We start from the raw sequence: 15,876 nt of genomic DNA on the forward strand, positions 1-15,876 counted from the left end.
TTAAGAGTAAAGTACAATTAGACCAAGTCTACACTAACACATTTTATTAAAAACATATATTATTAACGAGAGATATCTGACATGAGTGTGACTATCCAAACAGCAAGTCGGATTGTATTATGAGCAAAGCATATTCCTGCAAAAGATAATAAACCCCGACGTTCAAACAGCTTGAAAAAATCGAGGCTCAAAGAAGAAAAATAACTATCAAGCGTGTAAAGCAGATATCTTGCCTAGTGATTCCTTTTGTAAGGCTTTATTAAATCCTATAGAATAAATCAATTTTTATAAAGACCCTTCCTCTGTGCTTTGTTGTATTTTATATTGTTCACTACTAAAAACTATACATATTTTTTAATATCATCCATAAAAGGCTCTCCTATTATTCTTGTAATAGTCAAAAATCTATTATATTTCTAGGAAATCGATCAGACATCGATTGTATATATATATATCAGATACGTTAAAGAGCTTAACATTTTTTAAACGCGTGTGCGCTTTGTTTTTTACCCTGAAAACTCTTACTTTCTATCATGAGTGGCTGTTAAAAGGATGCGCGAATCAACATCGGACGTCAGGCTGAATGAGAAAAATAGAGAATTGATCTTTAATGCGCAATGTTCTGACAAGCTCATTTCTGCAAGAACATGATGAGAGTTATATATAAGCTAATGAGCTATCCGCATGAACAGAATTGTAGTTCTTGATGGTAAATAAGGTTTTGCATCGTTGTCGCTCGTCTTTTTCTGTTTTTTGCGTCCTTTTTTGTTTACTTTTTGCTTTTTTTTTTCATAGTCTTTAGCTCTAGTAGTCACATGCATATAAAAATAGTCACGCATTTTCCCCCTTCTTTTTTTTCACAGGTGTACGCATCAGCGATAAAAGGATACAAGAGATGTGTAAAGTAGATGGAAGGCTTCATTTACTTTAGTCTTCTTCACTGAAAAGGAACTCGTAAAACTCAACTCCGTTAAAGTAGTTGAAGTGACGATTGACGTTCTTTAAAAAAACAAAAAATGAAAAAAAATGTGTGTTAGGTACCACCATACTCGTCCGTAATATTTCTTTTAGAATTGGTTGGAGTTTGACTGTACTGAAGCTCTGATGATACTTTATAGAGTTAGAAATTTCAAAGGAAATCATGACATTCGTAACAGCTCATAAAAAATAAAATAAAGGTGTGGTGGTTTCTAGCAGAGAAAAACTCTGACACTTTATGCATAGAAGATACAAAAGTATGGGAGTTGTATAATACAAATATACATATTTAACACAATTAATTAATAATAATAATAAAAGAGGCAGCGGAATCCTGTGGTAGTTGCTGCTTAAAGCTACAGGTCCTTAGTAGCATTCGTGTGCGGGCATATAGGAAACAGTATTAGTGTTGTGTCTCGGAAATGCAAAATCATATTAAAGGCTACCACATCTTTATTATCTTGCTAGCACTATTTACTGAAAAGAATTGCAGAACCTGATATTTACATTAAGAGTTTTTCTTGATTCAAGTATTTTTTGGCTGTGTATATATATAACAATATTTAAAGATGGTCATACCCAAATTTCAATATTAATGGATTTTCCTTGGTGTGAAAATTGTAGAATTGTTGACCAATATTTGAGCAATCAATGCCAAACAACCTTTAGATGGTGGATCTCATTGTTCCCTATCTGTTTAACCAATTTGGATATATAGCTGTTTTTCTGTATTTATTTAGTCAATTTGATCAAAACGAGTATTTTTTTATTAAGTATTTGATCGTTTCAGCGGTAAATGTGAGAATATTTGGTGTATATAATCATTTATGTTGCTCACAGGTGCTGTTGAGGGAGATATTTACTGGGTAATGAATTGAAACAAATTTATTGTTAGTATTGTAGAAAGAGAAAGAGATGGAAAACAAGCAAGATTTGAAACATTTAGGTACAAAACGGCAATATTCCAGTTTACAAACACTCAAAGATTATTGTTTCAGGTTTGTGGTCCTTGGAGAGATTAATTGATTATACTTTTTTAGGGTGTGCGATTAAAAGATATATTTAAAAGCTAGAAACTATTATGAACAAATTGCAAATATACATATATGTTTTATTTATCCATGTTGAATGATACAAATCCTGGGTTCCATTTTCTGTCTGATATCAATGATTTCACCTTTTTTTTTCCTTAAACAAAAGCAGCATGTTTTTTCCTTTTGTACTTTTTGTATCAAGGGAATTATATACAGTTCACCGACTATAATTCTAGATATTTATGTATGTATCTAGTATCTAGTATCTCCTTATTATTTCTATTTCTATTCAACGATCTTGTCAGCAGTGAAAAAAGGGCTATAGATTACTTAAAATAATGTAGTATCCTGTTTCGGGTAGATTTGGAGTGAGTTTAGAGTGAACATGCACAAAATACACGCGCACACAAACAAGGGAAAAATGAAACTGGGCTATACATTAATGTTTGGTATTTGTACTTACAAGCCCAAATACCGGGTCTTTGACAAATATGACTTTTTGGTATATACAAACGTATGAATTGATATTAAATCCGTCAAACTATATATAAACACGCACATGTCCATGTACATGTATATGTATCAAGATATTAAAAATCAACATAATCATGATTTCATTTTTGGCAAAGGTTTCTCTTTCTTTCCTTTTCTTGAGGGGGGAAAGAATCTTTTATTATAAATTAAGTAAATAAATGACGATGTTGCTTTTAAGAGTAGTGTTACTTGACTTAACGTTTTATTCATTTAGTAATCTACATACAAACTATATAATATAATTATATGTATTTCTTGTGGTATGATACTATGTCACAAAAGGAGATTCTCTAAATGTTATTTGAGAATTCTAATGTAGCAAATATATGTTTAGACGTAGACTTTGATGTGTTGTTGGTAGAATAGATCTTTTTTTTTCTCTGTTACGTTTTCTTAAAGTAAAAGGGGGATAAATGTGTGTAAAGATTTACTAGAGTATTCTTATTATCTATTTTGTTTTTTGTTTTTTGTTCAAAGGTAACTCTAATAGCAATAGCTCCTAGTTTCAGGAGTCAATAATAAATTAACACATATGTGTGCAAAATGTGTATCTTTCTTTTTTTGGATGAGCGTCTATGACATACTAATCTTGACTGTTAACCAAAAAGCAAGGAACTACTTGAAACACATTTGGGATAAAAATGAAGAACAGGTACATCTTGTATTCTCTATTGATATATTTTTATTTTATTTTATTTTACAAAAAAAAAAGAGCAAGGCATTTGAGGTAGCATTTACTTTTACCCATTTTCACGTAGAGTCACTGCATTTCTCAGTTACTATTCTTTTGCGTGCCAATACCCATGGAGAGGCTGCCTAATCAAGAAGATCTGTGAGTTGATTCTCAAGGTCACCTAAAATCACCTAAAATCACCACAAATTACTCTCTTTTTATTCACATGATAGACGACGAAAGAACACTGTTTCTTCTTATTTGTCTTTTTTGTTTGTTGTTTTGCATTCGATATTTCTGTATATATTATGAACCATTCAGCCATTGATGAGTTAAAGAAACATGCATATCACCTCTTCTTCTTCTTCTTCTTCTCCTTTTTGGTATATGCTACATATTCACTTTTGAAGCCACTTGCCCATTCATTTATACATACATTATTTGGTTTGAGAAGAAATATGTATTTGTATTTGCATTTGTGGTAATTGCTTTTATTAAACGTATATATATATCAGGAAAAAAAGGAATTCAATCTATACAATAAAATACTGATATTCCATTTCTTAACGTTGGGCATCTTTGTCTACACATATGATATTTGTTCTTGTTGTCGTAATCAGAACAGGTTAAAATTTCACGGCCTGAATTGACTCATACCTATTTCTTTATACTAAATCATATGCGCAATAAACAAAAATATAATGATAAGGCCATTTCTCTCTTTATTATATACAAAAAGGGTTTATGGTAGAATATTGTGATACAAGCTAGTCTTGCGCACCATTGTAAGAAAGAAACGACATCTTTTATAAAAGACAATTATCAATATATAAAAACCCCTTGTCTATTTATGGTGTAAAACCGGTTATTTGTTTCACCAAGCCTATTACAAGTATATATATATATAGTTCAATCAACATATTTATGGGGGGTAGTGAAGCCTTTTTTTTTCTTGTATATACTTTTATGTGTATGTTTCTATATAAAATATCCCGGAAACCTTGTATTACATTGAGAGAAATGCACAAGGAAAAAAAGGGAGCCTATCTTACTTTGGACAAATGTACTGGTGCTGCAGGTAGACAGACAGACAGAAAGACATTCAGACAGTCAGACAGTCAGTTTGGCAGGTATAATGTAGTACTGTGTCAGTGGTATAAATGATCACAAACACATATAATCGCAATAATCGAAATAATCGCAATATAGGAACAATATAGGAACAATATAGGAATATATACTACATAATGATTATACACTAATATCGACTGCCTTCAATATCTATATCCGTTATATACATGTCATGGGGGTGTAATTAGTTCACCAAAACTGTTACATCCTTTTAAGCACCAATGAACACAGATGTATTTAGTCTTACAGAATCCTAAACATGGATATGTCATGTTGTGAATTCTGCTCAATACAAACACACAGAGAGATAGAAAGAGATAGAAAGAGAGATAGTGTATTTTTTGTTTAAAATAATCTTTTATTTTATTTATTTTTGCCAAGAGACAGTTAACAATCTTGTCCAACCGTTTATTACACCGTTAACTAATTACCCAGGACAAATCAGAAAAAATCTCCTTTTTACTTGTTCTAAATCTACTAGACTTTAAGAACAAAGCGAGGAAAAGCAAGACAAAGCAGAAATTATATGACTTGTAAGCTAAAAGGTATAAAAGATGATTAGATAACTGTTTAGCATAAAGGCACGTCTTCCGTGCTCATCCGTACTATTTCTTCTTTTTATTTCTCTCGTCTTTATTGGGGGAAGGTGATTTACAGCGAGTAACCAGCAAAAGATATGTGTGTTAGTACAACAAACAAACAATGAGACGTCAATCTGATTACTTTATGCCTCTCAATTCTCGATGATATTTATTCGTTTTGGTTTACTGCAGTACACAACATATTTGTGTTTCGATAAATTTTAGTCCAAATATCTTGCACTGCACAGTGGCTAATGATGTAGGCGATAACAGTGTCCTCATGTCTTGAAAATTTTGGTACAAAATAGAGCAGAAATTGAGATAGTGTAACAATATCATTTTATATATCATTTGTGTGATTTCTCTGGTGAAATGGTTTAGGTGTATGAGAGAACCATTTGGATTTAAAGAACTTGGTTCGTCTATAATGTACACAGACACATGTACTCATACAAACAGGTTCACTGAATCATTTTTGACTAGTTATTCCTCCTGCTATAACTACTAATATACCTATAGCTCTTCTTTATTTATGTATATAAAAGTGAAGATAAACAAATATTGACCCATAGCGTATCTAGGTCATTTTTTTTAATTTTTTTTTATTTTTGGTTTAATTCTTTTGAAGGACAACTGTGTACGTCAACCAAAGTCTGTTTGTGGCAAGTTTGACAATCCTTAATAATTGGCTCCACATAAATACACACATACACACACAAAAATGATCCTTTTTTTTTAAGCCAATATGTGTTCTTATAAAGTGCACATTTTTCTTCCATTTTTTTTATATAAAAAAAAACCATATTTTGGTTTAAAAGCCAGTGTGAGAAGTATCTACAAGCACAAATACACAAATTACTCAAACCACTCACAATTCACTATCTACACATCTTCTATGTGTCTCTTATTTCATATCTATACATAGTCAAGTATATTGTGTCAAATTAACTTGTATAATATGTAGGCTTTGTTTAACTAATGTGACAAAGAAGAAAAAAAAAAAAGACTTGTTACCCTGACAGTGAAATATAAACTCCTTTTTAATAACCAATAGAAATAGAAGTTTGTATAAAATATTATGTAAATATATATATATTTGTTTTTTTTTAAACACACATCCTAAAGAGCCAAACTGTGTCAAAAGAATATTGAAACATATTTACACAAAAGAAGTGGCGCGGGAATACTTAACAATTACTCAATAAAAAAAGAAAGACATCCTATATTCCGATAACACTGCTTCACATTTTCTGCTGCTAGTGCTATGAAAGAAAATCTAATGAAATTGAAACAAACTTCACGTATAAAAAATTGCTACAGATTTCGCCTTTATAACTCCATAGAACGCTTAGAAAGAAAGAAAGAAGATTTAATGGCTTAATTTCCTGGTAGGTTGTACAAGCATATCTCCCGGGCAATTTAACCCAGTAGACCGATATTGATGAGATCTAGAAAAAAAAGAAGGAAAGAAATGTGCGTAGTTTACTCTTCAAATTCATTTCCTAATTTTACCTTGGTACTTGGACTCAACCATAGACTTGACAGAGATTTCATAATCATAAAATGACTTTTTGTGGGTTATCACAACATTTCAACCGGCTTAATATTTAAAGGCGTAATAATAATTTTTTTTTGGTACACGAATTTTACATGTATTTTATAGGCTAATAAAATAAAATAGAAATCTTAAAGACATCCCTATCCTATCATATCATATTTTATTATTATTTCTGTTCAAATCTTCCTTTATTTCTTGTACCATTAATTTCTGTTAATATATTACGTCTTAAGAGAGTAATAAATAAATAAATAAATAAATAAATAAAAATACAGTGATTTATATTCTGATCCAGTACCTTGGACTACATACCTTTTTGAGCCCACCCAACTTCCCATCCCGTCAACTTCAACTTCAAATATAGATCGATAGAAAAAGAAAGAACAACAATAACCCTGTACATCTTTTGAATACAAGGAATATATGGTGTGTACTCATACTAATTTATTTACCTCTTAACTTTCCTACCATTCTTCTAAAATTATCTGTATTCCCTCAAGATTTCTCCCCCTTTTTTTTTTTTTTTACTTCTTCTTCTTCTTCTTGTGCTTTTTTCCCACTTATGTCCAAGAAGCTTACGGTCTCACCACTTGAAATCCAAAAACTGCCTATTATTATTATCATTTTAAAAAAAAATGTTTACTAAACAGCACCACATTTTTGGAACAAGAAGTTTGACGGTGTACACAAAAATATATAACAAGTGTTTCACATAAAATTGTATGAGTACTAAACTACCTCTTTAGATTATCAGGCTGTGATACTTTTATATATATATATTTATCGCTGATAAAAATATGCATTATATACACATATGCATACACACTAAATATAACTATTGGTGTCTTTATATATATATATAAGAAATGTACATTATTTTTTTTATGTACAACGATCTTTATTAACAAACAAACTCATGAGAGCTTACAAATTCATTATTCATCTTTTTTTTTTGAATACTCAATTTCTTTTCCCAAATAAGGAAAGACAGAAAAGATTGGTCTTGATATTTATGACATGGCATGGCAGGGCAAAAAAAAAGCACGATAGGATAGGGATAGGAGCATGGGGTTGAAAATGTACTGAGAGTGGAAGTGCACAAGAGTACGACCACCACTATCATTACCTCTACCAAAGAACTGATCCCACCAACCAATGCGACCACTAGAATTACTGTATGATTATTGTCTTTTGAGACCTTGAACCGCGGGGACTCTCTTTGCGAATCGACGTCTTTTTTGGGGTTGTTCTTGTGCTTTCTGTTGGCGCTGCTCTCTTTCAAGGGCCAGACGATCAATGAGGGAAGGACGGCTTTCGAACTTTTTTATATCGTCGGCAATGGTTCCTTGTCTATTGGTGTAAGGTGGCACAAAAGAACATGCGCGGAACAATGGATTAACAAAAAGAAAGAGATAGAGATTTATTTATTTATTTACTTAATTAATTATGATAAAGATGTTGTCATTTCACCACCAAAAGAAAAAAGAGAGAAAAAGAAATCTTACCCTTCTAGAAGAGCAGGATCTTCGGCAATACAGACTTGGGTACCAAAGATGGTCAAAAGTAGGACCGAGAGTAGGAACAAGTAGAATTTCATGGCGGCTGTAAAGTAGTCTGGAAGATAAGTAAAGAAGAGTAAGAAAACGAAGAAGAAGAAGGATGTAGAGTATTTGTAGCTATTTATCTACACCCACAAGATATATATATATATATATGTATAGAAACTTAATTAGCAAATTAGTTTACCAACTTGCTAACTATCCAACGAAAAGAATTTGGCTTAAATGGATCTATTCAGAATAATCATAGTAAAAAGGACTCTTTATTTATATTCTACTTGTATCCGTAAGTGTGAGTAAGTAAGAGAGTCTAATGCAGGAGGAAATCTTTGCACACTCCTTCATGTCCTTCCTTCCACCCCTTTGATTATTATTATTATTATTATTTTTAAAAAAAATTAAGAAGCTAATTGACACACCCTTACAATGTCGTCATGGAAACTATTCACATTATTCTCTCGATTATAATCTTATCAAGTTTCTTAAAATTTCGATCTGGTTCTGTGTAGAGCTTATTCTTTTTTCTTTTTCTTTTTTGGTTTATGAAGATCGTCTTTATTCTTGGGTGCTGTATTCCTTAATTGAACAGACCCTAAACAAAACGGAAGAAGTATTTGCTATTTGCTATTTGCTATTTGTATTACATATTTTATCTGCTATTTATGTGTAGGTGTGTTATACGGAGGGGTAGAGGGATATATAGATAGATATGTAGATAGAGTAGCATAACATCACACTACTTTGTTATTCTTAGTCTTAATAGGGGTGGTTACATATGTATATATATAATGAAAGGGATTTTTTTTATCATCCCTACAATTCATTTCATAAGATAGCCCACACATGGTATTTCCTTTATTTTTCACCCCCTGGTTCTAGACAAGAAATTTAATTAGACACAATTCCACACACAAAGAAAGAGAAAGAAAAAGCCCGGGCATATAATTATATCTATATTGCTCACTTGCTTACTTGCCCACTTGCTTGGTAGTAAAGAAAAAATATGATGCTTTATAGACTTTGTAGATTGATACATAAAAGTTATTGAATTGAATTGAATTGAATGAATTTCCTAATGGAGTTTTTGCCGAGCTTCGGCTACAGATCAATGTATTTTTGGCAAACTTCTCTTTCAAACGGTCAACCATGTATGAATTAGAATTTTTTTGGACCAGAAGGATTATTTGCAAAATGCCTGAGGAAATGCAGACGCTATTTATATATATATATATACATATATAATTGGATCAAAATTTAGAGACCCACCTACACACTTTGTCTCTATTTCTTTAGCTCTATCTTTCTCCAACACAGTATATACATGTGTGTGTATAAAGGTCCAGATTGTTAGATAGAATAGAACATGTATGTATATGTATATTAATATTTTATACGCTAATCTTGCCTAGAAAGTAAGGGTTGACTTGTTGAATAACTTTCTTTCGGTGTTTAGTGATATTTGTAGCTAATAACTCTCATATTGATGTTAAATATTCTGCTAAGCATAAGCAATTAAATAAATGAAAATAGTAATAAAATGATTGATGCTCATCATCATATATATATATTTTATTATTCGAATAAAAGAAGTCTAATTTGAACATCCTATTGTATCATCTAGATTTAAGTTTGCGGTTTTGCGCTTTTATCAATATATACTATAATATTGTCATGTCTTTATTTTCTCTTGTTCTGCTTGGCATTCCAATAAGATCGTAAAGCAATACTAAGAGGAAGAATAGGAAGAGGCATTAAATATACCATTAGTGCAACGTGTGATACACACACACATGTATATTTTTTCAGTTATTGTTCGCACGGACTATCTAACCCGTTTTTTTTTTTTTTTTTTTGGTCTTCAACTCCACCTTTGTACACTTTACACAATCAGCATCTACACAGCGCTTCTTGTTCCATAATCAGTAAAAATCTGATTACTATTGAACAAATGAATAATTTTCTCCAGTCATTTGGGAGCGGGGTAGAAGGATTCTATATAATTTTTTTTTGTTTTATAAAAAAAAATCAGTTTGTGTGACTTGCTTTCCTAATATAGATTTTACTTTTATATATACATATGTATGTATATATGTTTCCATAGCTACTACTTACTACTTACATTAGTTGCTACATGTTGTCCCACACACTTGACAATATATAATACAATAAATCCTTATAGACTCAAGAACACACAGATTATGACCACTCCATCAAAAGAAAATATATATACCCACTTTTATACAAATGTTGCTTATTTGTACCAAACAGAAGAAGAATTGTACCAATATTGAATGTTACACATCATTAGACATTTTTAAGTGAGGTCCAGTTATTTGGATACTAAATTATATATACTAATAATATAAAATAAAAGTGTATTTCATGCGCGTGAATAAATAAATAAATAAATAAAGATAGAAAAGAAAAGCAATAATTATATACAAACCTAGGCCTTTTGAATTTGATCACAAATATTTCTATTCTACAAAGTTCAAAAAGTCAAAGATAATGCCTACCAAATTGTACAAACCAAACCAAACCAAACAAAGTCAAGTCAAGTCAGGTTGAGCCAAACCTTGTTCACATTAAATAAATAAATAAAATCAAAAGGATTTTAATCTTAAATACTTGCAATATTTTATATATAATTATATAATTATACTTTTGGCCCATAGGCTCTTGCTGTCACGTGTAGTATGGTAAAGTAATAGTAATCCCCAAAACTTCTTTAAACAATTTTCTTTCTTTCACTTTTTTTTGTCCCCCCCCCCCCCCAATCTCTCTTCCCTTTTTTTCCCTTCCCTTCCACTCCCCCCTTTTTTTTTCTTCTTCTTATTTTTCCGTATTTCTTCCTTTCTTTCTTCTCCTCCCCCAGACATACACGCATAATTACTATCACCACCAATATTCTACTCCTCTTCTTCATTGGCCAAATGTGTGACATGGAAACCAAATATATAAAAAGTTTTTTTTTGAAATGTTTATCAGTGGTATTTTGTATGTATTTTGTATGTATATGTACTGTGGAAACATATACTTTCCTTATTTAGATGGTAGATCCAATGCAATTACCATGTAAATGTATAAATGTGTAAATGTGTAAACGTGTAAAAATGTGTTTGAACAGAATTATTAATATATACATACATACATATATACATATATGCATTTACAGTGCTTTCTTTATTTATTTTGTTTCAATTTCTCAGTTGATATTTTGAGGACAATTATTGTACTATTACATTTACATATATTTATATGTGTGTGTGTGTGTGTGTGTTTTTTGCAAATAGCCAGATGACTTGATTTATATATATATATAATATTATAATACATTATAATATATGTATGTATATATGTATATATGTATATATGTATATATGTATGTATGCATGTGTGTGTGTGTGTGTGTACATATTTCTTGTAAGACATATGTTTCTTATTAGAGTTTAAACCTTTTTATATATACAAAAAATATCTATCTTTCCCGAAAATACTCGGACCCATTGATGATACCTTCGGGGTAGAAATATGACTAGAAAGCAAATAAAGGGGAAGATAAATTCAAATCACCAAGGTAACCAAATACAGATCACTGGGGAGTTTAGTATTGAAACACATTGACCTACTTTGTGCCTATATATTCAAATAGTAAAGAGAAAATAAGAATATTATTACGAGTAAGAAGACCAAGCTTAACAAGTTTTTTTTTGTTTTTTTTTTTTAATATATATTTTATATTTCCCTTTTCTTTTCTTCTTTTCTCTTTCTCTCTCTCTTCCTCTCTCTCTCTCTCTCTCTATTATTATTATTATTTGTACCAAAAATTGCTCCAATTTTTATACCTCTTTTACTCTTTTACTCTTTTTTTTTCTATGTACAATTATTACTAAGAAAATTACTAAGAATTACTAAGAGTTAATAATAATAAGTTATAATTTATGTATGTATGTATATAAATATATGCAATATATTTAATTTTGTGTAAAATGTCTAAGAATCTCAAAGGTAACAATAATTATCAATATATCTATTGTTGTTATTTAAATACCTACAATACACAAGTGCATTGCATACGTATATAAATACCTAAATAATTATATATTTATATATTTGTATATATATATAATATATTTATCTAGTCAAAGTATACTATTCAGTAAGAGGATCCTCAACCACACGCCTGGCTACATTTCAAATCGCCACAGATATCACAAACGAATCAGTTGTTCCGGTTTCACTCAAACAATGCGTCTGGGCAATATGCTCATCAAGGTTAGAAATAATCTATATATTTTATTTATATGTGTGTGAATGTACACACGTGATATTGATATTGTTCATTGGCTTACCTCTTACCTTTCTTACCTTTTTGTATCTGTCAAAGCCCCGACATGATTTGTAGAAATCACGATTTGTCCATCTACACTGTCAATTATGAAGAATCTGGCCCAATAGACCAGCCAAGCTCTTTTGTCTGGGAGGGCCATGGCTTGATGTCCTGGGTTATGGCACCAGAATCTGCTCAAGAATTCGTTCATGGAAAAGTCATTGAAGCAGACCGCACATCATTAGTAACACACATCGAATTACAACCAACCCTCAAGTGGTCCAAACAAGACTTTTACAGTGCTCTCAAATCCCAAAACTTTGATACCTTTTCAAATCTAGCCCACTCGCCATCTCAACCATGTTCATGTGGTTTTGAACAGCAACAACAACAGCAACAACAGCAACAACAACAACAACAACAATTATCTCCACCATGGAAGTCCCTCAAACACCCAAGCCCTCCTAGCCTATCTCCTGTTCACACTTACACCCAACCTCACCCTCACTTTCACAGTATCGCACAGCCTCCCACACAACCACAATCTCACGCTCAACCCCATGCTCACGCTCACAGCCCTAATCTTAACCTCAATCCCAGTAACAAACGCAACAGCTACACTTCAGACACCAGTATCTATGGGCATCAATTACGGCCTATTCAACACCAGCATCAACATCAACACCAATTTGAACGAACCAGCGACACCGAATTCGATCGGTACCTGAAGCAAAAGCAACAATCTCCTATTACATCTCTCTCGCCATCGCCACCTCTCCCATCCATATCAAACCTTACACCCTCAAGACAGGGCCAGTCTACACCATCTACATCCACAGCCACAGCCACAGCTACACCAGCAGCCACAGCCACAGCCACAGCCACGTCAGCACCAGCGCCAGCACCAGCACCAGTATCAACACAGCTCTGTCGACCAGAGCCTATATTTCCCCACTCAAACCCTTCTCGTGCTCCGACCCTACACAACTACAACCGAGCCAGAATATCCCCGCCCCCGTCCCTCGGCTCTGTGCCTCAGAACTTCAAACCTTATCTCAGCACACCTGGCAATACTCCGCGAGATGGTGACAACGAACTACCACACCTACTACTGGCCCGTAGACCTGAAGACGGGCATCAATCAGAACTTTACAATCAAATCAGACGTCCTCATTATCATGAACATAGAACACCAATACATTTACCGCTCCCAATCACATCAGCCGACCCTAATAGTGTTACTACTACTGATATTGCTGTTACTACTACTACTACTATTCCCTCTGCTACTGCTATTACTGCCACCACAGATATTCCTGGTCATAATCCTAATAATACTACATCTACTACTGCCTCTACTAATACAAGCACCACTACCTCCACCAATAACAACAACAATAATGATAATAATAATGATAATGATAATAATACTAGTAATAATGACCAAGCTTATCTGCACTCACCCCCACGTCGTCTTTCTGAGCAGTATGAACGTCGAAGCTTGGGAGGTAAAGCACCAGGCTACTTGAGGACTCAGCAAGAAGGCTCTGAAACCAATACTATTCACCAGTTTGGTGCACCTCGGCCTTTAGGAATCAGTTTGCATGACAAAAATGCCAATACCAACAATAGCATCATTCCTGTTATCTACGCGCCTAGCAACAAGAAGAGAAAAAAGAACCCGCTCATTATGCCAGTTGAGAGCAAAAATAGTCCAGAGTCCAGTCAACAACAACAACAACAGCAGCAGCAGCAACAACAACAACAGATTAGTACTACAATTCGTACTTATTACGAGGTCGACCGTGATGATCGAGGAGACTACATCTTGCCTGTCGAAATTGATTCATGGACGGTGGTTGACCTTGGTAACGTTGTGTGGGACCGACCGGCATATCACAACCAACGTTACATCTACCCTGTTAATTACACTGTACGCAAGTAAGTAAATTAGTGCTTCTGTTTCTATTGTAGTTGTTACCACTAGCATTTCTAAACAAGATTTGAAATTGTTGTTAGGTGGTATCGTAGTATGGTTGACCCAAAGAGCGATACACAGTATACATGTTGTATTCTAGACAATGGAAGAGAACCAAAGGTAAAATAGATAGATAATTTTTATACATGTAAAAATGTAAATTAAATGCATCTTTCACATTTTCTTTTAGTTTGAAGTTACTGCTGATGACTGCCCAATGACTTATTCAGGGCCTACACCGACTACTGTGTGGACTATTATTGTTAGGTAAGAAATATATATATAAAAGAAAGAAAAAACTGTTTCGTTTTTGAATAGTAGTAATAGTAATAGCTACTGGTAAAAAGTAATAAATTAAATGAAATTAAATGAAATTAAATTAAAATGCTTATTTATTTATTTATTTCTTTATTTATTCATTTATTTCTAGACGCGCTTTCGCGATTCGTAATCAAGAGTACGGACACAATCCGGTTGGCCCAGACTTTTTTGGTCTGAGGAAGAATACAATTGCAAAAATGATTCAAGATTTACCAAACGCATCAAAGTGCTCACAGTACGTCTGGCAAACCTTTGAACCTGCTAGATTCAATAAACCTGGTCGTAACCGAAGAAGGACCGACTCGACGCTTTCGAGTGGTCTTTATGGTGGAGTGAACTACAGTCTGACTAGCAATCGCGTCTTGCCTCCTCCATCTTCTTCAGCCGTTTCGTCATCGTCATCGTCATCACCTATGGGACCAAACAATCACAGCTACAGTTACAGTCATAGCCATATTCACAGCCACAACCACAACCACAACCACAATTACAATCAAAATGATAATGATAACAATAACACCAATGACATCACCACCAACAACAACAACGACAACAACAGTAGTAGTAATCTGCCAACATCAGAGTCACCTATAACATCACGCCGGACGTCACAGACACCTGTTGCAGAAGAACCTAATGTTGAACCGGGCCATATTTCCAAACGCCAAATGACATCCTCACCTCCCTCCTCACCTCACAGACCAACCTCGATGTCGCATCCTGTGCCTCAAATCGAAAGTGCATAAAGATCAAACAACAAAGAAAAGACAAAAGACAAAATTCAGAATTCTATACATGTGTACATATTAAGAAAAAAGAAAGACAGAGAAATTTCAAGAATTTACATTTTTTTTACACTATTATATTTAACAATTTATTTATTTATCTTATCATTATATATATATATATATATATATATATATAAAGAAAGATATAGAAATATTTTATGCCCTCCCTTTAAACTACACTACACTACATTACACTACACTACACCCTCATGCTTTCTATTTCATATATTTTATTTGCTTGCTTGCTTAATTACTTGCTTAATTCTTTATTATTTATTATACTCCATGTGCTGTGCTTTTTTGTTAAAGAAAATCTCTGTAAATTATATACGTATCACTATATATAAAATATATATACTTTTTTGTTGTTGTGAATATATTCGACTTGTCTTGAGAAAGAAAGGTTAAATT

At 32.7% G+C, this 15,876-nt stretch overlaps 3 protein-coding genes across 3 annotated transcripts in view; 1 reads left to right on the forward strand and 2 right to left on the reverse strand.

Moving 5' to 3' along the window:
- PHYBLDRAFT_62128 (hypothetical protein) overlaps window positions 1–635 on the reverse strand; it is a gene marked incomplete at both ends in the record, with an annotated part of 2,110 nt that extends 1,475 nt beyond the window's left edge. Inside the window, 2 exons of the mRNA XM_018440906.1 lie at window positions 348–405; window positions 526–635. Coding sequence (XP_018299117.1) covers window positions 348–405; window positions 526–635 — 168 coding nt within the window. The remainder of the gene's footprint in view (window positions 1–347; window positions 406–525) is intronic.
- A 6,713-nt stretch (window positions 636–7,348) lies between these two features.
- Window positions 7,349–8,104, reverse strand: PHYBLDRAFT_178854 (hypothetical protein). The gene is made up of 2 exons (XM_018438050.1): window positions 7,995–8,104; window positions 7,349–7,839 (listed from the first exon to the last, which is right to left on the reverse strand). Exons 1-2 carry the CDS (start codon window positions 8,084–8,086, stop codon window positions 7,671–7,673), a joined length of 261 nt encoding a protein of 86 aa, XP_018299118.1. The 5' UTR covers window positions 8,087–8,104; the 3' UTR covers window positions 7,349–7,670.
- A 3,933-nt stretch (window positions 8,105–12,037) lies between these two features.
- On the forward strand, window positions 12,038–15,423 carry PHYBLDRAFT_138621 (hypothetical protein; the record flags this gene model as incomplete). Its single annotated transcript, XM_018430034.1, has 6 exons — window positions 12,038–12,056; window positions 12,191–12,323; window positions 12,436–14,319; window positions 14,398–14,476; window positions 14,547–14,623; window positions 14,787–15,423. 6 exons carry the CDS (start codon window positions 12,038–12,040, stop codon window positions 15,421–15,423), a joined length of 2,829 nt encoding a protein of 942 aa, XP_018299119.1.
- Window positions 15,424–15,876: the final 453 nt, after the last annotated feature.

Source organism: Phycomyces blakesleeanus (assembly GCF_001638985.1).
Source record: "Phycomyces blakesleeanus NRRL 1555(-) unplaced genomic scaffold PHYBLscaffold_1, whole genome shotgun sequence".
Lineage (NCBI taxonomy): Eukaryota > Fungi > Mucoromycota > Mucoromycetes > Mucorales > Phycomycetaceae > Phycomyces > Phycomyces blakesleeanus.

Excerpts from the sequence above, each read along its gene's own strand:
- PHYBLDRAFT_178854 (XM_018438050.1), bottom strand. The coding sequence starts at position 8,086 with ATGAAATTCTACTTGTTCCTACTCTCGGTCCTACTTTTGACCATCTTT. Across the intron at positions 7,840-7,994 it reads GATCCTGCTCTTCTAGAAGG|ACAAGGAACCATTGCCGACG; the intron begins GTAAGATTTCTT and ends TTACACCAATAG.